Genomic DNA, 27,564 nt, shown 5'->3' with positions numbered 1-27,564 from the left:
ATATCACTCCTATGAGAAGAAGGAAGCGGAGTCCTCTGCTGTCAAGATCCTGCAGCCAATGTTACATACAGCGCTCGGGCTCATTCACAGCAAGTACAGGTACAAATGTGCACAAAAGCTGCCCAGAAAGAAGCTGAGATCACCACGTGTGAGCGACAGTAGGGACTTTGGACACCATTTTCCTGGAAATGGAATAGTAAACATTTGTGATGTGTACAATGATGCAGTCACGTGCCCCTCAGGAGAACCCCTATAATGTAAGATGGAAACACTCAGCTCTTCATTTCAAGTAGTTTTGAGCCAGTTGGTCTACAATTTGCAGCATGCCCTGACCACTAGTGGAAAAATCAGGGTCTATAATTTTCAATGGCCTTGTTCACACAGGGGATTCTGAAAACACATGCTTTTTTCCTCAGAAGACACGACCCAATATGTAAGAGCAGCGAGTGGCTCCTAGCAAAAGAGTGAAGAAGGGGCTGATTTTGGATCAGATATTGATATGAATGATCACAGCATTACATTGCCTTCTAATACACAGCTCACAGTGGCCAGTGATTCTTTTTTTATTTTTAAAAATCAGACTCGCAAAAAACATGCACGTGTGAATATCATCTAAAAGTACAATAAAGGCCAATGGTTTTATACCACAAAAAAAACTCTGCCTCTGACCATTGCATTTTTCACAATACACACAGCAATTTTCAGATCCATATTTGTAAACTTCACTCAAAACTAGGTCCAAAATCAACAACACTATAAAAATGGTGGAGGCAGCCTGTATGTGTAAGACTTTAGTACTACCTTATGGTATTACTAAACCTCACACGCATGCGTGTCACGTAACGGCACACGTTTCCCGCAACCGGGTGTTCGCGCTACACAGCAGCTTTTATACATAGGGTGACGTCACCAGTCAGTCCACATCAGTGGCTAATCAGGAGCGCACGCAACACTACTCGTCGTTCATCTTCTTTGGTCTGATGACTCAGGAGTGTGTACATCGAGCTCAGCCGTCCAATCCCGGATCTCGTCGTTGTGGCCAATAGCAGAGAGGCTCTTGCTCTCTAGCAGGAAGTGGGCGGGTCGGTGGCGTCACGTGATCATGTTCCGTACCAGATGATAACCTGTGTGTTATGAGCGCAGCAGGTAAGATTGATGCGATTCTTATCACACGATCAGTGTGAATAGAGCGGTATCTAGATCCCCACCCAACAGTCTTCATTTAACTCTTTGAAGAGTTTGTACTATCAACGTCTATATAGAGTAAAGGAGATACACGATCACCACCCTCCCGAGTGGAGCAATGGTTTACCATACACCCCCCCCCCCCCCGTCTCGACTGCATTAAATTGATGTTTTGCCCTTTAAATGTTGAAGGTTTATACATCATTATCACATTCAAGGGATTTACAGGCCCTTATATTTTATCACCCATTGAATGATGTCTGCAAAACCTCTGTAATCCAAGCCATATTGTCATGAATCCCGGCTGCAGCACATCCCATATAGTACATCCCCTATAGTGTATCCCTACAGTACATCCCCTATAGTACATGCCCTAGAGTACATCCTTATAGTGTGATGGTCTTGGTTGTGTGTGATAATACTCCACCATGTGATAGTTTATAGGGCGCCCATAGCAGCGTTTAAGCTTACATTGTTATTTCTGCTGTTCTCCGACTTATTTTATAACAGGCTGAACAATAGGAGTGCGTTGCGCAGGATATGGCACAAGAATTGGGAGTAATGGCAGACGATGGAGCCATTGACTACTCTGTACACGAGGCCTGGAATGAAGCCACCAATGTCTATTTAATAGTCATTCTCGTGAGCTTTGGGCTTTTCATGTATGCCAGAAAGTAAGTTTCTATCACATATTTACAGAAGGGAACTTTTTATGTTCTACCTAGAGAATGTCTTAAAGGGGTTTTCTTCCCACGAAGACAAGTTTCTTATATTTGTTTCACTGTTGTTAACAAAAATGCAGCATTTCACAGATCTAATTCCAACCTGTCTCTTATCTGTCCTGCTGTACACAATTTCAGTTGCCCCAGACACGACCCTGTAACTTCTGGCTTACGGTCGGGTGGCCTCCATCTTGGATTTCTGTGTGAGATCGTGCAGATTAGATTTCTGTCTGTCTCTGCTATGATCATGTAGCCACGCCCCCTGCACAGAGCTCACACTAATCACTTCCTGTCAGGAGCAGAGATAGGATGAAAACTACAAGAAGATAAGTGATCTGGGGGAGGGAGGCACATATCTGTGTGATGTAGCAGAGCTCACAGTCTAACAATGTAATGGTATGTGTCGGTGTGTTAGTACAATGTTAGAAGCCAGATGAAAGTGTATATACACCTGTACCCTGATAATCTAGTCACATTGTCAGCTCACAGAACTAGATGGATAATACAGTAATGTGTCTACTTAGAGAGTCCCAGCTCACACTTTGGAATATTACACTGAGCAGCCGAGGGAGAGATAGGAGCTAAACAGCAATAACACTGAGCAATATTGTAAAGTAAGGGGTTAAATCAGGGGTCCCCAAACTTTTTACATAGGGGGCCGTTCACTGTCCCCCTCAGACCGTTGGAGGGCCGGACTAAAGTTTAAAAATAAATAGCGGTACATGTGACCGCATCCATAATACACTGGCACCCCCCTCAATTAATTATTTAATATACCGGTACTGCACCCCCTTGTGAACTATTTTATATATTGGGCCAATTAATTAATTAATATACTGGGACCTCTCTCCATTAATTATTTCCTATGCTGCCCCCACCATTAATTATTTCCTATGCTGCCCCTCATAATTAATTATTTCCTATACCCGCACCATTAATTATTTCCTATGCTGCCCCCACCATTAATTATTTCCTATGCTGCCCCTCATAATTAATTATTCCTATACTGCCCCTCATAATTAATTATTTCCTATTCTACCCCTCATAATTAATTATTTCCTAGGATGCCCCTCATAATTAATTATTTCCTATTCTACCCCTCATAATTAATTATTTCTTATGCTGCCCCTCATAATTAATTATTTCCTATGCTGCCCCTCATAATTAATTATTTCCTATACTGCCCCTTATAATTAATTATTTCCTATTCTGCCCCTTATAATTAATTATTTCCTATGCTGCCCCTCATAATTAAATATTTCCTATGCTGTTCCTCATAATTAATTATTTCCTATTCTACCCCTCATAATTAATTATTTCCTATGCTGCCCCTCATAATTAAATATTTCCTATGCTGTCCCTCATAATTAATTATTTCCTAAGCTGCCCCTCATAACTAACTATTGGCCCCCAGTCGCCACAATCTTTTTACTGCCCTTATTAATAAAAAAATAAAAACCCAGTACTCACCTAAGTCTTCTATCTTCTTGCCGCGTCCGGGCAGTAAGGGGTGCGCGGCCGCGTGATGACGTCATTGCGCGGCCGCGTAGCCTAGTTCATGGAGCGATGTGCGCCGGGGTTGTATTCCGGCCACATCGCTCCAGTAATAGTGCTCGAGCGGCTGTTTCCGGCCGCACCGAGCACTATACAGTGACGGCCAGGAGCTTCCAGTCCGGACGGAGGCTCCTGCCCGACTGTTGCAGGCCGCGAGGGCCCGGCGCTGGCGTGCCAAGTGTCGGGGGCCGGATCGAAACGGTCCGCGGGCCGTAGTTTGGGGAACCCTGGGTTAAATGATCTTTATTGTGTAAATATCACTAGGGGATTGAGATGTGAGAATTTTTTTCAAGGGAAAACCCATTAGAAGGACATCTACCATCAGTGTCACTGTCCAGCATCATGTGCCCATTTCTTTATGCACCAAGTGGAACTATTTTAATGCATAAAGAAACTGCACATTTACAAAGAAAAAAAACTCTTAAAAAATATGTTAATGAGCCACAGGCGTTCAGGCTGACGTTACCTTAGTGCCTTCTCGGCATCTCCGGGTTTTAATTTCTGCATGCTCCGCAATGTAATTGTACCGCCTGCTGCCATCCGAGGATCTGGGAGTCGGGTGGTGATGTCAGAGATCCGGGGCTTGGAGATAGCAGGGCGGGACCTCTCTCCAAGCTCCTCGGGCAGTACAATTACATTGTGGAGCGTACATAAATTAAAACCCGGCAATGCTGAGAAGGTGCCCAGGTAAAGTCAGCCTGTGCGTTCCTGCTCATTTACATCTTTTTTCACAATTCATAAAGAAACAGGCACATAATACCTTTAAAAAGGTATTCTAGTAATATATATATATATATATATATATATATATATATATATATATATATATATATATATATATATATATATATAGTTAAAGTGAATCAGTCACCTGGAACATCCGTTTCTTGCTGGTGACAGGTTCCAATATCCTATGCTATGCTTTGTCAGGATTCTGAATACTGCCACCATACTTTACAAAACTTTGTTTCACGTTACCTGGCTCCAGATAACGTGAAATTATTGGATATCGGATCCTGTCACCAGCTAAGAATTACATTCCTGGTGACTGATTTGCAATCACTATGTATATTTTGCTAGAATACCCCCGGTGACAGGTTCACTTTAAATGTTCTCTTTTGGATGAATAGAGCAGGGAAAGTTAATGAAATAAATTTTACATTACAAAAATTCATTCCAACCTAAACCCCCCCCCTCCCCCTGTCTGCCCCCCCCCCCCCCCTCCACTGTCTGGTGAAGAGAATGTAAAAACACCTTTATATCTTCACAGAGAATCTTTATCATTAACTTCAAAACGTTTTTTGACCACCAAAATAAATTTCTCATACTTGTCTACCAGAGCTTGCCATTTGAATCTGTGGGAAACCAAATTAAAATAAATGGTACTTACCTCATTCTGGCACCTCATTCCTCTGTTGTTTCCCCTCTACTGTCAAGCTGGGGTCAGAAGAACACTCTCTTTGTCTCAATTATTTTAATATGCACTTGTAAGTACATTCCACAGGATAAGGGATGAAGGTGGGTCGTGGAGGGGAGGACCCAATGACATTTAGCTGAACAGTGTCCTGAAAGTCTTCCTTTAGCTGCCATGTATTGTAGATGATGTTGTGGTTATGTGATGATTGCCATTATTATATGAGAAAAACCCTGATTTACTTTGGAGCGTTGCGATTTGTTTTTTTGTTTTTATTTTAAGTTGAAAGCTTCAGACATGTATAGTGTGTAGTGAGTGGCCAATCCCGGACCCAGAGTAATGTTCTGAGATGTTGTTTTTACAGGAATAAAAGAAAGATCATGAGAATTTTTACCGTGCCGCCAACAGTGGAACCTGCATCACAGCCCAATTTTTATGATGACATGAAGAAAATTCGCCTCCGTCAGCAGTTAGAAATGTATTACATTGGTAAGATTCTCTATATACCTCTTCACAAAATAACCTTTCAAAACAAGTATATAAAGTTTATGGCAGGACAAACTACAGCATGGTCAGTAAAGTCTTAGGAAAAGTCGGGAAAAATCAGTCGCTATCACACACTACCCATCCAATGTTTAAAAGGGCAGTACAGTGCTGGCCAAAATCATTGAACCCAAAAAAAACACGTTGTGTACTTTCCTATTTTATAGTGATCTCATATAGGTTATCCTTTAAAGAGATAGATAGAATACCAATGGAAGTAAATAGGATACCCAAATAAATACATAAATTTGCAATAAAGTTAAATACTCAGTTTACAATAAGCAATATACATCTTTATTTAATCGGTCACCACAAAAACACGGTTAAAAACTTAACATAAAAACCACAAAGATGTGGCGGTGGTCTGAAATAACACAATGCATAGTAAGTACACTCAAAGTATCCAACAAACATCAGTAAATGCAATTAGGCTGTAACCAGTTCCATTACCCACCAGGGCGTAGTATGTAGCCAAAACAGATTGTTATAAAATAAAAATACCTAAAAATTCAAATTACCCCCCTTTGCGAAAAAAACTCATATAAATATAAGTAAACAGTAAAAATCATAAACACATTAGGTATCGCAGCGTCCAAAAATGCCCGATCTATCACAATATAATAACGTTTTTTCACTGCGTTCAACCCCATAACGGAAAATAGCGCCAAAAAGTCGAAAATGGCACTTTCTTGCATTTTAAAAAATATAAAAAATTTGCTAAAAAGTGATCAAAAGGTCGTACAGTCTTTAAAATGATAGCAATGAAAACGTCATCAAAAATCGCACAAAATGAAGCCACCCACAGCTCCGTGCACCAAAGTATGAGAAAGTTATTGGCGTCAGAAGATGGCAAAATTTTATAAAAAAATTGTAAAGAGGTTTTAGTTGTTGTAAATGTATGAAAACATTATAAAATGTATACAAATTTGGTATCCCCGCGATTGCACCGACCCAAAGAATAAAGTAGACTTGTCATTTGGGCCGCACAGTGAAAGACGTAATATCCAAGCCCACAAGTAAATGGCACAAATGGGTTTTCTTCACCATTTTCACTGCATTTGGAATTTTTTTCCCGCTTCCCAGTACACGGCATGGAAAATTAAGTACCAGAAAACAAGCCATCACAGAGCTCTTTACATGTAAAAATAAAAAAAGGGCTGTGTCGTTAAGGGGTTAAACAGAAGATACGCTTCTGACCATATTTTGTTCAAAATAGAATGTTCCTTCCATACATATATTGTATATACTGATGTCATTGGTGAATAATATGAAGTATACATTGTTTTTTTGTAGCTCGAAAACATGATCAACACAGTCAAGGTGACAGCGTTCAACTTACGGTCGAATGAAACACGAAACCAGACACTACGTGGAGCGGATTCTTGAAAATGTTGTTTGCAATAGAGATTTGCATTGTAGAGCCCAAAACCGACCCCTACCTATCATTCTCATGATGGTCTATTGCCAAAAATGTATTCTTAAAGATTTTACAGTAAGCTTTTACTGTATCATGTTTATATCTTGCTAGAACACAGTGGACTAATAGGTTAATGTGTGTTTCTTATTTTACACCCAACAAGAATAAGATCCAATCTGAATTTACTATACACATTGTTATGGCTTTTGGGCTGAAGAATTGATACTTATTGGCCATTTTAGAGATTATTGAATACGTGTTGTTGGCATTGTGAATGATGCCACATATTTAGATGTAGATCAGATCAAACAGTAGTATGAATTTCTTTACCCGTTATCCAACTACAGGCAGTCCCCGGGTTACGTATAAGATAGGGTCCGGAGGTTTGTTCTTAAGTTGAATTTATGTAAGTCGGAACTGTATATTTTATAATTGTAGTTCCAGACAAAATATTTTTTTTGCCCCAGGGACAATTGGAGTTTCAAATTTTTTGCTGTAATTGGACCAAGGATTATCAATAAAGCTTCATTACAGACACCTTACAGCTGATCATTGCAGTCTGGGACTATAGTAAAGCATTCTGAGAGCTTCACCAGAGGTCAGAAGGGTCTGTCTGTAACCATGGGTTGTCTGTAAGTCGGGTGTCCTTAAGTAGCCTGTATATTAAATGGACTAGTGAGGTCTTTACAGCTTGGTTAGCTTTTAGTCCTCTCGATTACTCATGCACACGTATACCTGACTTATACTTCATCACAGATCAGACAGAGAAGGTATAAGGTATTTTATACTGAAAATCAGCCGTTTTTGCAATTACTTCCCCAGATTCCAAAGCATTTGTTATACTGGCAGATACGCCTGTAGGACCGTGTAACAATATTCTTTTTGAGAAGTTCTTCAAAATGTGCAGTATATAAAACCATCCCATTATAGAAGAGAAGATGACACAAGCCATCTGTAGCATTGTATATTTATTTTGTTTTTGTTTCTTTGTACTAATAAAGTTGCTTTTTATAGCAAGATATTCACCCGATCCACTTGTTTTCTTGGATAAAAGAAATTCTGGAACTGCACTGCTAAAATGGTGGAGTGTGCAGGGTGCGCCAGACTCCTCAATAGTGGTGCACGGTCTTCATTAGGCTGCATTTACACGAAATGTGTTGCATACGGGCTGTAACACTGGAAAAGATACAACATGTCCTATCTTTTCCCTGCGACACCGTATTACTCCATGCGCCCATTGCCGTCTATGGGGGACGTATGTACAGAGTGTGAATGCAACCTTAATCTGGTGCCCCCTGCACTGTTTGAAAAGTCTGCACCATCTTTTTTTTGCGCACATCAGTAATAAATGTGGCACAAACTTCGACTAAACAGTAACAACCTCTTTAGGTCTTGTCGGACACAGAGCAGCCGCGACACAAAACTGGCGCAGACACTTCATAACTACATGTACAACCAGTTTGTATGTTCTTTTCTGTGCCAAGTTAGACACACAGAAAACTGGCTCAACACTTTAATAAATGTGCCCCATTATGTAACATACAGCCAGGGGCGGAACTTGAGGGGGTGCAGAGGGTGCGGTTGCAACGGAGCCCTGGAGGTTTAGGGGCCCATAAGGTGTCACTTTCCCATATGAGAAGACTATTACTATAAACCATACATTATAGTCGGGGGCCTGGCACAGACTTTGCACTGGGGCCCTTCAGCTTCTAGTTACGCCACTGCATACAGCAGACACCTGCCAGGCTGGCATTGGGTAAAAATATACATAAGTAACAGATGTAAATCTACTGTGACACCTAATATTTAATCGTCCTTTCATACCCAGGCAGTGCCATTCTGAAGACAGAGTTTATCAATTCCTGGTACAAGTGATGGATAAATTTGCTATTTGTGTGTACTGAAGCAAATATTAATGATGGGGCATTTTCTCAAGTCTTACATGCATTTTGTGGTGTACAAGCCAGGAAAAAAATTGCCTTTTTTTGCGCAGGCCACAGTTTTGAAACCTTTTGAATGCTTTTGTCCGACATATCATAGGGTGGACGGGGACAGGGATGTTCTGCACAGCCAAATTTACTATAACCTCTACCAGAATAGTGGCGCAGGTGGTACCCGAAATCTAGGCCGGTGCCATCCTGTTGTAGATTGAATTAAAGCCGGATCCTCATAGTACATTTGGTGAGTCCGTGCCAAGTCTGTCTCCTAAGGATACATTCACACGCGGTATGCCCGCCGTTCGGGCATACCACAGTGTGCTGGAGAGGAGGAGGAGGTGGCCCCTCCTCCCTCCATAGAGAATGGCAGCGCACGGCCGCACACGCGCCAAAAGATAGAGCATGCTATTGTCGTCTATGTACGTCCCCGCAGACGGCCATGTGAATGAGCCCTAATAGTGAAAGCCGTAAAAGCAAAACCTGTAAGAAAATGGTTGTTTTTTGTTCATTACACTCAATGTGGTATTCTGTCCCATCTCCCCCGCACATTACATACAATATTTTTTATCAGTATTCTCTTCCTGTAGATGGCTCCCCATGAAGGACGCCTCTTCCCTGAACATCTCATTTTATATTCAGAGACTTCTATATGGGTAGTTGTAGGGCAGTGTTCACACTGCATATTGCCGCAGTCTCGGCATCTGTGTACCAGACTTTTGGCTCACGTGCCCATCACATAGACTGCTCGTAGCCAATGAGGATCCGGCCAATCTCTGAGTCTGCATAACCCGAGCAATGACGGCACCAGAAAGAAAAATGGCGGCAACGCGTCACAGTCACCGCTGTAGCCAAGGGGCCGGTGACTGAACCCGGAAGAGGGCGGGGCCTGTGTCAGGCTGCTGTGAGGCTGCAGATGGTCGGGCTTGTGTATGTGGTGTATGTGGCGCTGCTGACTGTCCTGCTGCCGGGTCACAATGCCAGGCACAGCCCGATCACACAGCAGGACATGGCCAAGTACAGGTAAGAGCCCGCACCTGTTCTCAGCCCACACAGCCTCCTGCACCCCACATGTCCTCCCCCTAATTACACAGCCTCCTGCACCCCACATGTCCTCCCCCTAATTACACAGCCTCCTGCACCCCACATGTCCTCTCCCTAATCACACAGCCTCCTGCACCCCACATGTCCTACCCCTAATCACACAGCCTCCTGCACCCCACATGTCCTCTCCCTAATCACACAGCCTCCTGCACCCCACATGTCCTCTCCCTAATCACACAGCCTCCTGCACCCCACATGTCCTCTCCCTAATCACACAGCCTCCTGCACCCCACATGTCCTCTCCCTAATCACACAGCCTCCTGCACCCCACATGTCCTCTCCCTAATCACACAGCCTCCTGCACCCCACATGTCCTCTCCCTAATCACACAGCCTCCTGCACCCCACATGTCCTCTCCCTAATCACACAGCCTCCTGCACCCCACATGTCCTCTCCCTAATCACACAGCCTCCTGCACCCCACATGTCCTGCCCCTAATCACACAGCCTCCTGCACCCCACATGTCCTGCCCCTAATCACACAGCCTCCTGCACCCCACATGTCCTGCCCCTAATCACACAGCCTCCTGCACCCCACATGTCCTGCCCCTAATCACACAGCCTCCTGCACCCCACATGTCCTGCCCCTAATCACACAGCCTCCTGCACCCCACATGTCCTGCCCCTAATCACACAGCCTCCTGCACCCCACATGTCCTGCCCCTAATCACACAGCCTCCTGCACCCCACATGTCCTGCCCCTAATCACACAGCCTCCTGCACCCCACATGTCCTGCCCCTAATCACACAGCCTCCTGCACCCCACATGTCCTCCCCCTAATCACACAGCCCTCTGCACCCCACATTTTTCAATAACTCTTTTTGCAAAAATGTTTTTAGACCCCGATTTTAATTTGTATGTGTATAGAAAATGTATTTTCAGAAATAAGTTACATTTACAGTGAGATTTCCTTTCCAGGGATCGGGTGAAGTCCATGTTCTATCACGCATATAACAACTACCTGGACAACGCCTTCCCGTATGATGAGCTGAGACCACTGACGTGTGACGGGCAGGACACATGGGGAAGGTGAGGAGTCACAATGTTATCCAAAACCCTTAGATGGCTTTCCGGTGTTAGAATTGTGTATTTGGTTGTAAATATGTATTATATGACTTTGCCCCTTTTGGTGTTTTTCTGGATTTTTGGAATTTCTCTTCATTGAGAATATAACACTGCGCTCATTGATATTTTCTTCTATTGCAGTTTTTCTTTGACTTTGATTGACGCGCTGGACACATTGTTGGTGAGTATTTACCTGGGGATCTCCCATAATCTCACAGAGCACAGATCTCTCCTCTGATCTCACGCTGTTACTTTACTACAATTATTCAGAAGCTGATACATTTTATTTCAAACATTCACAAATGGCTGCATAAAAGCCACAGAGTTTGTGTAATTATTTATCCCACTTAGGGAATTATTTGAGATAAATGCATTAGCTACGGAACACAGCTCTGCTACATCCATCCATTTACTCACTTGTACACAGCTCTTCTACATCCATCCATTTCCATCCATCCACTCACTCGCACACGGCCCTGCTACATCCATCCATCCACTCACTCGCACACGGCCCTGCTACATCCATCCATCCACTCACTCGCACACGGCCCTGCTACATCCATCCATCCACTCACTCGCACACGGCCCTGCTACATCCATCTACTCAATCACTCGCACTCGGCACCGCTACATCCATTCAATCACTCGCACATGGCATCGTTACATCCATCCACTCACTTGCACATGGCATCGCTACATCCATCAACTCAATCACTCGCACTCGGCACCGCTACATCCATTCAATCACTCGCACATGGCATCACTACATCCATCCACTCACTTGCACGCGGCATCGCTACATCCATCCACTCAATCACTCGCACTCGGCACCGCTACATCCATCCATCCACTCACTTGCACGCGGCACCGCTACATCCATCCATCCACTCACTTGCACGCGGCACCGCTACATCCATCCATCCACTCACTTGCACGCGGCACCGCTACATCCATCCATCCACTCACTTGCACGCGGCACCGCTACATCCATCCATCCACTCACTTGCACGCGGCACCGCTACATCCATCCATCCACTCACTTGCACGCGGCACCGCTACATCCATCCATCCATCCACTCACTTGCACGCGGCACCGCTACATCCATCCATCCATCCACTCACTTGCACGCGGCACCGCTACATCCATCCATCCACTCACTTGCACGCGGCACCGCTACATCCATCCATCCACTCACTTGCACGCGGCACCGCTACATCCATCCATCCACTCACTTGCACGCGGCACCGCTACATCCATCCATCCACTCACTTGCACGCGGCACCGCTACATCCATCCATCCATCCACTCACTTGCACGCGGCACCGCTACATCCATCCATCCACTCACTTGCACGCGGCACCGCTACATCCATCCATCCACTCACTTGCACGCGGCACCGCTACATCCATCCATCCACTCACTTGCACGCGGCACCGCTACATCCATCCATCCACTCACTTGCACGCGGCACCGCTACATCCATCCATCCACTCACTTGCACGCGGCACCGCTACATCCATCCATCCACTCACTTGCACGCGGCACCGCTACATCCATCCATCCACTCACTTGCACGCGGCACCGCTACATCCATCCATCCACTCACTTGCACGCGGCACCGCTACATCCATCCATCCACTCACTTGCACGCGGCACCGCTACATCCATCCATCCACTCACTTGCACGCGGCACCGCTACATCCATCCATCCACTCACTTGCACGCGGCACCGCTACATCCATCCATCCACTCACTTGCACGCGGCACCGCTACATCCATCCATCCACTCACTTGCACGCGGCACCGCTACATCCATCCATCCACTCACTTGCACGCGGCACCGCTACATCCATCCATCCACTCACTTGCACGCGGCACCGCTACATCCATCCATCCACTCACTTGCACGCGGCACCGCTACATCCATCCATCCACTCACTTGCACGCGGCACCGCTACATCCATCCATCCACTCACTTGCACGCGGCACCGCTACATCCATCCATCCACTCACTTGCACGCGGCACCGCTACATCCATCCATCCACTCACTTGCACGCGGCACCGCTACATCCATCCATCCACTCACTTGCACGCGGCACCGCTACATCCATCCATCCACTCACTTGCACGCGGCACCGCTACATCCATCCATCCACTCACTTGCACGCGGCACCGCTACATCCATCCATCCACTCACTTGCACGCGGCACCGCTACATCCATCCATCCACTCACTTGCACGCGGCACCGCTACATCCATCCATCCACTCACTTGCACGCGGCACCGCTACATCCATCCATCCACTCACTTGCACGCGGCACCGCTACATCCATCCATCCACTCACTTGCACGCGGCACCGCTACATCCATCCATCCACTCACTTGCACGCGGCACCGCTACATCCATCCATCCACTCACTTGCACGCGGCACCGCTACATCCATCCATCCACTCACTTGCACGCGGCACCGCTACATCCATCCATCCATCCACTCACTTGCACGCGGCACCGCTACATCCATCCATCCATCCACTCACTTGCACGCGGCACCGCTACATCCATCCATCCATCCACTCACTTGCACGCGGCACCGCTACATCCATCCATCCATCCACTCACTTGCACGCGGCACCGCTACATCCATCCATCCATCCACTCACTTGCACGCGGCACCGCTACATCCATCCATCCATCCACTCACTTGCACGCGGCACCGCTACATCCATCCATCCATCCACTCACTTGCACGCGGCACCGCTACATCCATCCATCCATCCACTCACTTGCACGCGGCACCGCTACATCCATCCATCCATCCACTCACTTGCACGCGGCACCGCTACATCCATCCATCCATCCACTCACTTGCACGCGGCACCGCTACATCCATCCATCCACTCACTTGCACGCGGCACCGCTACATCCATCCATCCACTCACTTGCACGCGGCACCGCTACATCCATCCATCCACTCACTTGCACGCGGCACCGCTACATCCATCCACTCACTTGCACGCGGCACCGCTACATCCATCCACTCACTTGCACGCGGCTCCGCTACATCCATCCACTCACTTGCACGCGGCTCCGCTACATCCATCCACTCATTCACTTGCACGCGGCTCCGCTACATCCATCCACTCATTCACTTGCACGCGGCTCCGCTACATCCATCCACTCATTCACTTGCACGCGGCTCCGCTACATCCATCCACTCATTCACTTGCACGCGGCTCCGCTACATCCATCCACTCATTCACTTGCACGCGGCTCCGCTACATCCATCCACTCATTCACTTGCACGCGGCTCTTCTTCATACCCAGTCTCAGCGTCTTCTCTCGCCCTATCTTTTGGCAGAATGAAAGGGTTTTAAGGACCTTGCAGTGATGCAGGAGGCATGTAAACAGCCAGATGCTTCTGACATCATGCTAGGTCCTGCAGATAATACTGATGTAGGTACGGCCTGCAGAGTCATGGAGCATTGCAGAGACTCTGCTCTTGGTGATCAAGAGAATTTTTTGTCAGCGCCTTACCCGATCTCCAGGACTGTGGTGAAGAGGGTCTGGCAGTCCTCGACCCTCCTGACCTTCGGACACAGGCACTTTATAGTAAAATTTTTGCTAATACGTGCGTTTTATAATCTATAAAATATGGTAATTGTCAGGCTTTGGGAACATTAGAATATTTTGTTCCATTTATGATTCTTAAATGTAGTGTATATGTGAGATACATCAGCTATTGTGTCCCATTCTTTTGTAGCATACTATCATATATTGGTGCAGCCGTTCCCCAAAAGACCCTCTTTTGACTTTAATTTGTTGCTGAAACCTTTCAGATGGATCTGATTCCTAATTCTGTGTAAAATTAGTAAAAAGTTGTTACAGACCAGATGCAGCGAGTGATCACATCTCCTCTGGTTACAGATTATTGGGAATACCACGGAGTTCCAGAGGGTAGTGAACGTTCTCCAGGACACTGTGGATTTTGATATCGATGTCAACGCTTCCGTCTTTGAGACCAACATACGAGGTTTTTACTTTTTTTTTTTTTTTTTTTTTTTTATAACGATTTTTCTTTTTCTCCAATTATTTGTCTGTTTATTTTAGTCATATAATCTTACAATTTTTAAACCTGTATATTCCTTGTCCTCTGCTATTTCAGAGGTTGTCCCCTCTTGGGGTTAGAAACGTGGACCAGTATTTTTTAAGACTCCTACAAGTTCCTGGCAGAGCCTTCGGCACTGGATGACCACTGGGTCAATAACTTTTAGGCTCTTTATCAAAGTTTACTTCATTGTCAGGATGCTAATAATAATTGTAGTTTTATGTACCATCATTTTCATACCATAACTTAGATCTCTTGTGTTTTAGTGGTAGGGGGACTCCTCTCTGCTCACCTCCTGTCAAAGAGAGCTGGGCTGGAACTGGAACCTGGTTGGCCATGTTCTGGCCCATTACTTCGCATGGCAGAAAACGCAGCCAGGAAACTTCTTCCAGGTAAAAGCTGGTAATGTTAAGTGTATGAGGTTGTCTTATCTAAAGAGCCCCTTTCCATGTGCAGTGTTACAACATTATAAAGTTGCTTTCTTAGGACACCTTTCTGTGACCCAAATATGATTAAGAGCGGATAGCTCGAAACGTGTTAGTCCTTTTTCCTGTGGTGATGTGGATTTTAATGCTCCAATAAAGAATTATTTTACCAAGACGTGAAGTACCGGATGATTTTCTATTTTCTCTTAATCCTAATAATAGTGTCACTTTATGTGGTGGAAATAGAGATGTAATCTTTGTTTTCGGGTGTGCATGCCCGACAGTGTGTATGGACATGCTGGCGATTTAGTGGCCTAAAACCCTTCGACAGATTCATTCCATTCTGACATATAACATTAAGTTTGGAATTTTGTTTCCTTGCAGCTTTCGATACACAGACGGGAATGCCCTTTGGAACAGTCAACCTCCTGAGGGGTGTAAACCCTACAGAGACACCGGTCACTTGCACTGCCGGCATTGGAACCTACATCATTGAATTTGCAACACTTAGTCGCTTAACAGGAGATCCAGAATTTGAAATGGTAGCGAGGCGAGCCCTCAAAGGATTGTGGGAGAGCCGTTCAGAGATTGGATTGGTGAGAAGAAAGTGTGGTTTATTATGCATTACTAAATGGGTTGTAGCAAGTAAGCAAGTTATCCCCTTTCCACTAGAGAGGGGCTAACAAGCTGATTGTTGCAGGTCTGACTGCTGATCATGAGAACTGGACCCCCAGCATTGGAGGATCCATTCTCACTATTGCATGCTCCTTCATGCAATAGTATGGATGTCTCAAAAATTGCCCAGCACAGCACTCCGGTATCTCCGCCCATTACTATATCTTCAGCTAGAGACCAAAAGTCATTGTATTATAGAGTTTTGGGTCAAATTCCTTTTTATAAAAATGTTTTTGCTATTTTTTTCAGGTAGGAAATCACATAGATGTAATGACCTCTAAATGGGTGGCCCAAGATGCAGGGATTGGAGCCGGCGTTGACTCTTACTTTGAATATCTTGTCAAAGGAGCCATTCTTCTGCAGGATGAAGAGATGATGTCCACGTTTTTAGGTGAGCAGGAGGGTGACATTCAGATTTTTATGTACTTTCTTTTTATGTTTGAATTTATTATATTATTTTTCATTTTCTACGCACATAAGAAAGCTATCAGCTGGATAGTAAATATGTAGACTTCCCAGCTGAGGATATTTCATTGAGGAGTAAGCCACAACCTTACTATTACAAAAAATGTACTACCTTGAATCTTTTTCCTAACGTTGCCCTATATGAGGCTTCTATCGGTTTTACATTGCTGACCAACCCAGAGGTTACACATTAGAAAGCCAAGATTAAAAGGAGGACGATTCTTCTGGTATGTTGATCCATTGTTTTAGCCACATCATTGTCTTTGATGTAACAACTTATCTATTCCTTTCTTTAGAGTACAACAAGGCCATTCAGAACTACACCAAGTATGACGACTGGTACGTCTGGGTGCAGATGTATAAAGGCACTGTCTCCATGCCAGTATTCCAGTCCTTGGAAGCCTTCTGGCCTGGTTTACAGGTAAGTTATTTGCTTTTATATACTTTGTAGCCTTATCCAGCAGACCTCTGTCAGTCTTTATTACCTTTTGTAAAGTTGCTCTATTGTTTCTTTTAAATATATTGTGACAATAAAACAACGTTGGAATGGTGTACATCAGCCTTAAAGGGGCTGTCCAGGAAATGTTATTAAATCCATACTTTTCTGGGCAACCTCTTTATGCTCCATTGGTTTAAGACTACACGTATGTGGGCACTTTAATGGCTGCCATTAGCATTGGATGTATGTTACTCTCTTTTTCATAACTTGATTGTCTGTAAGCAGTTTTTGTACTCCATGTTTTTTAATGTCATGATCTTTGTCACATAGAGCTTGATAGGAGATATTGGAAATGCCATGAGGACATTCCTCAACTATTACACAGTCTGGAAGCAGTTTGGAGGATTGCCAGAATTTTACAATATTCCCCAAGGATTTACTGTGGACAAAAGAGAAGGCTACCCACTTCGGCCTGGTAGGTTTTTGTCGATCGTTTTCCTTTCACTTGTGCATTACTATTAGATCCTGCTTTTGGCACAGTCTTCCAGATTCCTCCGCAGGTCAAGGTCGTGGTCAAGCACGACAATGGCATGAAAGGGGCTTATAATGTGGATCAGGGACCTACTGAGCATGAACAGCATAACACTAGTATTGCAGTGTGTTAGCTCAATAATAGCGTGAACAAATGGTCAGAAGCCAACATGTTAAAAAAAAAAAAGTTTCAAAACAATAGTTTTTTATATTAAAAATAAAGTTGAAGTCCCCTAAACACCACCATTTCCCATACACATTTTGTAACGTACAAAAAATAACCCAGGTTCACAAAAACCCCTTATATTTGGTATTGCCGCCTCCGTAACAATCGTACAACGCGTACAATAAATCCGAAACATTACTGGACCAGCTCGATGAACACTTTAAAATAAATAAACATGCCAACATTTTTTATTTTTTTTATTTTTTTTTTACTTTTTCTTCAGTTAAAATATATTTTTTTAAAAAAACTATATAAATGAGGTTTCAATGTAATAAAGATAACATTATTATTATGGTATAGTGTACAGCCTGAAAAAACAATGCAAAAATTCAAAAACCTTAATTTCTTTTCTGTTTTTACATTTAAGTATTAATACAATCAATAGGCAAAATACCCACTAAAATGAAGTACATTAAAAGTGTATCTAATCTTGCAGAAATTCTGCAAATAAAAAATAAACTAGTTTAAAAAATGGGGTAATGGGGGTTTTGCTATTATTTAGACCAATTAAACAGACTTGAAATCTGAGCAGATTTGAAAAAAATGGGCCGTGTCAGGAAGAATAATGGGGATCCCTTAGAAACTTCTCAGATTCTGTGGTTCATGGATGACCACTGTATCCTAGGGAACAGCCAGGATCTGAGTTTTTCTGGTATTTAAAACTGGTGCTGGGCTGTGAAAGCACAACCAAGCATAAGCCGCAACAGGTAGCAACACCCTATTAGCGTCTTCTGCAGCACCTTCAATGGCCGTCATAAAGACCATGGTTTCATGGTATGAAACCTAGACTAATGTTACATTCGAAACAGGGTTTAATATATTTGTAATATATTTGCGATATATAGACTTTGTTTTTGTTGTTTTCCAGAGCTGATAGAAAGTGCAATGTATTTGTACAAAGCCACTAAGGACCCAACACTGCTGGAACTAGGGAGAGATGCTATAGAATCCATTGAGAGAATCAGTAAAGTGGATTGTGGGTTCGCAACTGTACGTGACACAGATAAGTCTACAAGTGAACTGCAAGGATTATAGAGATGCATTTAGGAACCTATTTGTTTTCTTTCAGTATGTTTTGTTTTACATACCCCATAAGAGGACACTGCTTCTATAAACCCCAGGAGATCATGTCCTGAATATTATGCATTTATGGTGGTGGAGGATCTGCCTGATCCTTCGTTAGGCAGCCCTATGCATATTAAAACATTTGTTAAAACTACCTACCTCTCCCAACTTCCACATAGAGAAGACCAATGGCAGACGCTTCTGCCAAGGCCTGATCCCCAAAATATAAAAGTATCAGATAGTTGAACTTATATCTGCAAGGAGACCGCATATAATCTGGTCAGGTGAACAGGAAAACTACTACTTGGGTAGTGGTGATTTAAACTATTTATATTACAGGTTGGACGTTAGTAGTCTGTAACAGGACAGGTTTTTGTTAAGCTGTAAATGGCGTCATTCCAGAAAAAAACTACTTTTAATGCTTATTAGCGCCTGGCACTTCTTCATCTACTAATTATGCATGCCTCCATTCTTCGATTCACCAGCACTCCCTTCCACCCATGTGCCTGAGAGCCAGGGACGTCATTCAACTCTCGGGAACTCTTGTGAAAGCAAGCCAGAAGACGCGGCTGCCTGATGGCGATGTGCACATGTGCAAGACTTCCCAAGAGCTGGATGATGTCCTTTTCATCGTGCATGCGCGATTAATATCGCTTTAGGCAGCCACTTCTGCCGCCATCGGCTCTCGGGCAAGTGGGTGGAAGGGAGTGCTGGTGAATCGAAGAATGGAGGTGCGCATAATTAGGAGATAAAGAAGCATATTTTAAAAAGTAGTTTTTCTCTGGAATGACGCTATTTACAGCTTAAAGAAAGCCTGTCCTGTTACAGACTACTAACGTCCAACCTGTAAGTATTAATGGTTGAAATTGCCACTACCCAAGTGGTAGTTTTCCTTTAAGGAGGCCTTTACATGGACAACCCAATGATTTACTTTGTGGGAAAACCCCTTTAAAGTTATCCATGGCACTGAGACCCCCACTGATCAGAAAGCTCGGCCCTATCTTTCCTTCATGGGAAAATGCTTTTAAATTAACACTTTACAATTATACAATTTTATTCACTAAAATTCAATATTTTTTTCCCCCCTCTTTTAGATCAAAGATGTTCGAGATCACAAACTGGACAATCGAATGGAATCTTTCTTTCTAGCAGAGACAATAAAGTATCTGTACCTTCTGTTCGACCCAGACAACTTCATCCACAATGATGGTTCTGAGTTTGACCTGGTAGTGACTCCCTATGGGGAGTGCGTGTTGGGTGCTGGTGGGTATGTATTTAATACAGAAGCCCACCCTATAGACCCGGCAGCACTTCATTGCTGCAGACAGGACAATGCAGAGAAGTGGGAGGTGGAAGATCTGGTCAGAGACTTCTTCTCTGTCAAATCAAAGACTTCAAAGCACCAGGATCCATTTCCTAATAGGACACAGAACAGAACAAACTCCAAACGCACATCTCTTCTTCATTGTCCCAGTCAACCCTTTAGCTCTAAACTTTCCATTTTGGGACAAGTTTTTCTAGAGTAATTCTATGAACTGGATTTTATTTTTTCATTTCATCGTCTAAAATGTTATTTATGCAAATACAAATGTTTGTTATAGGGGGGAAAACAATATAAAACAATATTTCACATCTGACAGGAAAATAACTGACTATAATTTTAATATTCTGGTGATTGATGGATGTCCATTAACTCCAAAACACTCAATTCATGGTATTTATTTTGATATGAATACCCGGTTGTCCAGGAGGGGAAAATAGTCCCCCTGCTGGGGACCCGGAGCAGGTGTCACGTCCATTCATGGTGAAGCCCTGAATCGGGATCCCACACAGGAGGAGACTCATATACCCGATTGGGAATAACGTGTTGAACATTCGCATCGCAAAACGTCTCGCAACTGATACACAGGGGCCATCCACCCCGGGCTGCTAATGAAGAGGAAAATCAAACAGTTTTGAAAATAGTACAGGACTATCATACCCTGAGCAGCCCGACGTCCACCCACCTAGGGAAGAGCAAAGCTGATAACCCTTAATCAGTTAGCTCTGCATCATGGCGACTTGAGCTTCCACAAGGCAGGAGGCCTGGTGTTAGGGATATTTTATGCAGGGCCCCAACAGCCCTCTTGACTTTTGTAAGGTGAGTCCTAATTAACCCTTTGAGGGAGGATGAGATAGCTGCCGGCAGCGAGCTGACAGAGTAAATGCAAGACACAGTCGGTCTTCCGATGCACTCAAATCAAAACTGTTTATTTCCAACAGATACAGCTATATTTTAGCACATAGAGATCAGCATTTGGGGTGTTGATAAGGTACTTAGATTCTATTGGCCATTATGTTTTTGTACCAGCACATTCTGGGAGAAATGACTAGGCCTTGTTTACAGCCATGCTTATCTACACAATGGCTCCTAGAAGCTTCTTCATAACCAAAATAAATAACAAGAATACATAGGCCCGAAGGACGGTAAGAAATGCCAAGGATATTGTGAAAAGGCAAACAACAGTTTAAATGAGAAAAATAGCTGAATTAAAACATTTAACACTATAGCTTCTAAGAGGGAAGCATACCCCCCCCCCCCCCCCAAGGTGGCCGCTGTATCTAAGATGGCGGACAGTAGTCAAGATGGCGTCCGAAACCAGTGCAACCTCCTTAACACCTGGGCGGCCCAGATGGGGCAGGTGATCTACGGGTTTCCCCTATTGTTGAAAAAAATGTATTAACTTTTATTTTGAGGGCAGGAGTAGAAAAGCATCAATTCTGTACTGGATTTCTTTAATTTTTTTATTTTTTTGGTGTTCAACCTATAGTCTAATAAACATGTTATCCTTATTCTACGGGTCAATACAATTAGGGGATAACATAGTTAGATATTTTTCTTAGATTTTATTTGCCAAAATTAGTAAAACGTAATGTGGGAAAAGAAATCCATCATTTTTGCATCGCGGTCTTCCAAGCAGCATAGCATTTTTATTCTTTTGGCTATGGAGCTGGTTGATGGCTTGTATTTTGTTTTTTTTGTGGGATGAAATGGGTAAAAATCATAATTTTGGTGGGTTTTTAACGTTTTTATTTTACGGTGTTCATCAAGTGGGTTCAATAATGATCCCTACATAATGATGTGGGGTTTATGTTATGATTTAGACTTTTTGCGTTATGTCTCTATCTGTTTATGGGACATTTTATTTTTATTCAACAACATATTTTTTTTTTTTTTTTTTACTTTTTTAGTTCCTCCACCATGGGACATGAACAAATAATTATCTGTTTGTTTTGTTCATGATAATACCCTGCAATTCTGAAGTATTACAGGGTATTAGCTGTGTCTGACACTGAGCCTTTAAGATCCTCAAGGCTGCCATGACAGCAATCGTTGCCCCCTCAAAGCGATCATGGGGGAGAGACCCCTGGGAGGTACATTAAATTCTGCGGTCGGAGATCCCGTGTTCTCCAGCTTTCTATATAGAAATCCTTATTCCTGCACAACTCCTTTAACCCCTTAAGGACGCAGCCATTTTACAGCTTAAGGCTCAGTCCCATTTTTTGGATTGTGACATGCGTCTCTTTATATGGTTATAACTTTTGAACACTGTTACTTATCAAAGCGATTCTGAGATTGTTTTTTCCCCACATGTTGTACTTCATTTTAGTGGTAAATTTTGGCTGATGAGTTTTGCGTTTATTTCCAAAAAAAATAAAAAAATGATGAATTTTTAGAAAAATTTGACATATTCAAAATCACCGCGTTTTCAGGCAGATAGATTTACCACCTAAATAACTTGCAGAATAACATTTCCCATTTGTCTACTTTACATTTTCATAATTTTTGAAATGTTTGGATAATTTATTTTGACGTCACGCCGGCCTACAAATCGAATAGCGATTTTCAGAATTGACTATTTTGGGGATAAATACTGTTTGAAATTAAATTTTACATATTTAGCATCAAAAAACCCCTATATAACCAACCCATTTTCAAATCTGCACCCCTCAAACTATCAGAAACAGCATTTACAAAGATTGTTAACCCCTTGAGATCATAGTAATTGAATCAAAATGGCGGTGAAATTTAGAATGGTCATATTGTTCCCTTGTACGTTCATTTAGCCCTAAAATTTACACATTTCCAAAAGCTAAAAAGAGAAAACCCACCGTAAAATTTGTTCTACAATTTCTCCTGAGTGCAGCGACCCCCCCACATGTGGACATTACTTGTTTTATGGGGGCACAGCGAGGCACAGAAGGGAAGGAGCACCCTGCAGCTGCCAGGATTTTAGTTCTCGTTGCCCCCTTTTGAAGGCTATAAAATTTTCGCTTTTCCATTATTTGGGCCATGTGACGGCATTTTTTTTTGCGTGATGAGATGCTTTTTCCAGTGTTACCATTTTGGGGTTGGTATCACCTATTGTTGAAAATTTAGGAACTTTTTTTGAGGTCATGAGTAGAAAAGCATCAATTCTATACTGCATTTTGTACTTTTTTTTTTTCGTGTTCACCGTATATCCTAATAATCCTGTTTATCTTTATTCTATGGGTCGATACGATTACGGGGATACCAGACATGAATATTTTTTCTTATGTTTTACTAAATTTGCCAAATAAAACCCTAATGTGGGGAAAAATCTATCATTTTTGCATCACCGTCTTCCAAGTGGCATAACATTGTTACGTTTTTGGCTACAGAGCTGGTTGATGGCTTGTTTTTTGCGGGACATGTTGTTCTTTGCAAAAGTATCATTCTGGAGTACATATGTTTTGTTGATCACTTTTTATTGCATTTTTTGTGGAATATAATAGGTAAAAATCATAATTTTTGGCAGGTTTTTAAAGTTTTTTTTTACGGCGTTCATCATATGGGTTCAATAGTTATTTAGTTTTATTCTATGGATTGTTACGGTTGCGGTGATACTATATATGTGGGGTTTGTGTTATGATTTAGACTTTTTTGAGCGTTATATGTCTCTTTATGTTTTGGGGCTTATGGGCATTTTTAGTGATTTTATAAAGTTATTTTTTATTGAAAAACATTTTTTTTACTTGCTCCACCATGGGATATGAACAAGCAATCATCTGATTGCTTGTTCATGATAATACTCTGCAATACTGATGTATTGCAGGGTATTATCCGTGCCATCCTATGCAGATGCATAGGCTGACACTTTGCCTTTTAAGATGACGTCACAGACGCCATCTTAAAGGCACTGCCTTCAGGCTTCTCTGGGGTCCCGATCGGAGGTTGACCGCGGCATTTAACGGGTTAAACGCCCGCGATCGGAGCCCACTCCGACCGCGGGTGTTAGCCGGGGATGTCAGCGGTAGATTACCGTTGAAATCCTGCGGCTAACGATGCCGGTTCGGCTGCTGTGCAGCGCTGAACCGGCATAGTCTCTGCGCAGTAGCTGTACTGCGCTGAGCGCTATTCGCGGGACTCAGCGCAGTACAGCTACGGCGCAGAGCGCTAAGGGGTTAAAGGAAATCTACAATCAAAATGTATAGACTGATAAACCAGACACTCACTCATAGATCCAGGCCATGTGGTATCTTCTTATATGTGTAATCCATGGCCTCCTTCCTTTTAAAATTAATTTTTAAAATTCTGCCAACAAGCTTGAAGGCCAAGGTCTATCAGAATTTTAAAAATAATAATTTCTATATTCTTAGAGCGTACACAGATTACACAGTGCTACACAATTTAACTTTATTCTCTTAGAAAAAAAGAGAATTTTCACTAAACAAAACATTTTGACTATTTACATATTTCCTAGTTTTCATGCATTATATTTATTATTTGATTCCTAAATTAACAGAACTTAAGAAAACTGCATAGATTGATTTTAGGGACCCAGTTTCTTACCAAACAACATGTCCAATTCCGTCTATGTAAACATGTTGTTATTATCCCACCCCAGCTATGACTGACTGTTTAACCCCTTAACGCCGGAGCCACTTTTCACCTTCCTGACACGGCCCATTTTTTCAAATCTGCCCTGTGTCACTATAAATGGTTATAACTTCGGAACGCTTTAACATAGCCAAGTTAGTACTTTGTACTTCATGTTAGTTGAAAAATTTTGTTGGTATGTTTTGCATTTATTTATGAGAAAATCAGATATTTGGTGAAAATTTGGAAAAATTCTTGATTTTCGAACTTCAAAATGTTCTACTTTTTCCATACATGGTCATAACCGCAAAAATACTTAATAAGTAACATTCATCGAATGTCTTCTTTATGTGGACATGGTTTTTTATGCATACTCTTAAGCCCCTTCCACACTGGCGTTTTTCACGCGCGAGTTCTGCGCGTGCATTTGACGCGCAGAACTTGCATTGCACTCTGTCCCATTGTATTCAATGGGTCTTTCTTCATTAGCGTTGGTTTTCACGCGCGTGCTTGCGTTCGTTTTCACGCGCGTCAAAATCGCAGCATGCTCTACTTTTGCGTGTCACGCACGTTTTTCACGCCCCATTCAAGTCTATGGAGATGCATCAAGAACGCATTGCACTCGCAATCATTGCAAGTGCAATGCGTTTTAAACGTAAGGGTTGCTAGGTGACCAGAATAACAGTATTTCCCCTGCTCGAGAACGATCATTTAATTAAAAAAACACAGTGAAGAACAGTGAAGAATAGAATAAAAACAGTGAACACAGGATCATTTAAGAGAAAAACACAGTGCAGAACACAGTGAAGAATAGATTACAGATGTTCGGCACATCTGCTTACTTGTCGGGAGATACGCGCATAACGGTGCGCCCAAAATAGCATGTGAAGAACAATATATATGTGTGAAGAACACATTGCAGATGTATTTAAACATCTGCAATTTGTTCTTCACACACATATATTGTTCTTCACATGCTATTTTGGGCGCACCGTTCCGCGCGTATCTCCCGACAAGTAAGCAGATGTGCCGAACATCTGTAATCTATTCTTCACTGTGTTTTTCTCTTAAATCATCCTGTGTTCACTGTTTTTTTTCTATTCTTCACTGTTCTTCACATCTGCTAACTTGTCGGGAGATAATATACATGCGGAACAGTGAAGAATAGATCGCAGATGTTTGCAACTTATCAGAAGACATTATTTTTCAATTAAATAACACATTTTAATCCCAAACCATGGTCCCTTTGAAAAATGCTCGAGTCTCCCATTGACTCGCGCGTGAAAAATGCGCCGAAAACGCAAAAAAACGCTAACAACACGCGCGTGAAAAACGCAAAAACGCTAATTACTCCAAGGAAAAATGGAACAAAAACGCAGCCAAAAACGTCAGTTTTTCACGCATTGCACCCTGACGTGAAACGCAACGCTAGTGTGCAAGAGGCCTTAGATTTGTAAGATGCTATGGGGCTTTGAATGTCAGGTGCAATTTTTCACAACGCAAAATCCTGCTATTGAGGGACCTGCTCAGGTTTCAAATCACTTTGAGAGGCCTAAATAAAAGTAATACCCCATAAATTACCCCATTATAGAAACTACACCCCTCAACGTACGTAAAACAACTTTTATGAAGTTTGTTAACCCTTTAATTGTTTTACAGGGGTTAAAACAAAATCGGATGCAATTTTGAAAGTAAAATTTTTTTTTGGCTAAATAAATGTGTTTTTCAAAAAATGTACAAATTTTCAGTGGATAAAATACAAAAACGCTACACAAATTTTATACCCAATCTCTCCCGCGTATAACAATACCCCATATGTGGTGGTAACCTGCTGTATGGGCACACGCCAGGGCATTGAAGGGAAGCTGCGCCATTCAGAGCAGATTATGCATTGTCGCTTTTTATTGGCTATACAAATTTTATTTTTTTGGCAAATTGGACATATAAGGGCTTATTTTTTGCGACATGAGATGCACTTTACAAATACTTCATTTTAGTGGGTCATTAGCTTATTGATGAGATTTTATTAACTCTTGAATGTATGGGTGAAAAGAAAATTGTCAATTTTGGTTTACTTTCGTATTTTTTGGGGGTCGTACACCGTACACTAAAAATATTATATTATCTTCATTCTATAGGTCACTACGATTACGGTGATACCTCATTTATATAGATTTTCATTTATTTTTACAATTTTACTGGATGAAAACTATATGGAGGAAATCTCATTTGTTTTTGCATCGCCATCTTTTCGGAGACGTAATTTTAATACTTTTTGGTTGACAGAGCTAGTTGAGGGCTTATTTTTTACGTGTTGAGTTATTCTTTTCAGTGGTACCATTTTGGTGTACATAACTTTTTTTGATCACTTTTTAGAACATTTTTTTGTGTAGAGATTTTATGAAAAATGTACATTTTTGGCGTGTTTTTCAGGTTTTGTTTTTACGGTGTTCACCGAGCGGGTCCAATAATGTTTCTGAGTTATTGTACGGATTGTTACGGACACGGCAATACCAAATATGTGGGTTTTTTTGGGCGATTTAGTGTTTTTTCACTTTATTGCATATGTATAGGGAATATTTGTGTTTAGGGGACTTTTAACTTTATTTAATTCTTTTTATTAAAAATGTTTTTATTTAATGTTTTAAACTTATTTTATATACTTTTACAGGTTAGCTTGAACAAGCCGGGTCCTGTCAGATTTCTCCGATCGGGGGTGTTAGGGGCATTTAAAGTGAATCGGACCCCCCCTTCTGACAGGACCCGGCTCCCGGAGGAGGATCGCGCAGCCCCGGGCACCGGCAGTAGCCG

General features: G+C 42.6%; 2 protein-coding genes across 2 annotated transcripts; both read left to right on the top strand.

Annotated features, from left to right (window-relative positions):
- Nucleotides 1–987: 987 nt before the first annotated feature.
- On the top strand, nucleotides 988–7,856 carry SMIM19 (small integral membrane protein 19). The gene is made up of 4 exons (XM_072111864.1): nucleotides 988–1,146; nucleotides 1,696–1,859; nucleotides 5,240–5,364; nucleotides 6,712–7,856. Exons 2-4 carry the CDS (start codon nucleotides 1,726–1,728, stop codon nucleotides 6,765–6,767), a joined length of 315 nt encoding a protein of 104 aa, XP_071967965.1. The 5' UTR covers nucleotides 988–1,146; nucleotides 1,696–1,725; the 3' UTR covers nucleotides 6,768–7,856.
- A 1,721-nt stretch (nucleotides 7,857–9,577) lies between these two features.
- On the top strand, nucleotides 9,578–20,476 carry EDEM2 (ER degradation enhancing alpha-mannosidase like protein 2). The gene is made up of 11 exons (XM_072111863.1): nucleotides 9,578–9,792; nucleotides 10,792–10,902; nucleotides 11,080–11,119; nucleotides 14,866–14,971; nucleotides 15,313–15,438; nucleotides 15,856–16,067; nucleotides 16,396–16,537; nucleotides 16,908–17,032; nucleotides 17,381–17,525; nucleotides 18,676–18,797; nucleotides 19,967–20,476. The coding sequence occupies exons 1-11, from the start codon at nucleotides 9,686–9,688 to the stop codon at nucleotides 20,396–20,398; spliced, it is 1,668 nt and encodes a 555-aa protein (XP_071967964.1). The 5' UTR covers nucleotides 9,578–9,685; the 3' UTR covers nucleotides 20,399–20,476.
- Nucleotides 20,477–27,564: the final 7,088 nt, after the last annotated feature.

Source organism: Engystomops pustulosus, chromosome 6, assembly GCF_040894005.1.
Source record: "Engystomops pustulosus chromosome 6, aEngPut4.maternal, whole genome shotgun sequence".
Taxonomy (NCBI): Eukaryota; Metazoa; Chordata; class Amphibia; order Anura; family Leptodactylidae; genus Engystomops; species Engystomops pustulosus.
The sequence above is the reverse complement of the archived record's forward strand: the minus strand, read 5'-3'. Positions and strand labels throughout refer to the sequence as shown.

What these genes read in the sequence shown, in the direction of transcription:
- SMIM19 (XM_072111864.1), top strand. Translation starts at nt 1,726, where the DNA reads ATGGCACAAGAATTGGGAGTAATGGCAGACGATGGAGCCATTGACTAC. An exon ending in CTTTTCATGTATGCCAGAAA is followed by an intron (nt 1,860 to 5,239) that starts GTAAGTTTCTAT and finishes TTGTTTTTACAG; the next exon opens with GAATAAAAGAAAGATCATGA. An exon ending in GTTAGAAATGTATTACATTG is followed by an intron (nt 5,365 to 6,711) that starts GTAAGATTCTCT and finishes GTTTTTTTGTAG; the next exon opens with CTCGAAAACATGATCAACAC.
- EDEM2 (XM_072111863.1), top strand. Translation starts at nt 9,686, where the DNA reads ATGGTCGGGCTTGTGTATGTGGTGTATGTGGCGCTGCTGACTGTCCTG. An exon ending in GGGCAGGACACATGGGGAAG is followed by an intron (nt 10,903 to 11,079) that starts GTGAGGAGTCAC and finishes CTTCTATTGCAG; the next exon opens with TTTTTCTTTGACTTTGATTG. An exon ending in TGGATTGTGGGTTCGCAACT is followed by an intron (nt 18,798 to 19,966) that starts GTACGTGACACA and finishes CCCCTCTTTTAG; the next exon opens with ATCAAAGATGTTCGAGATCA.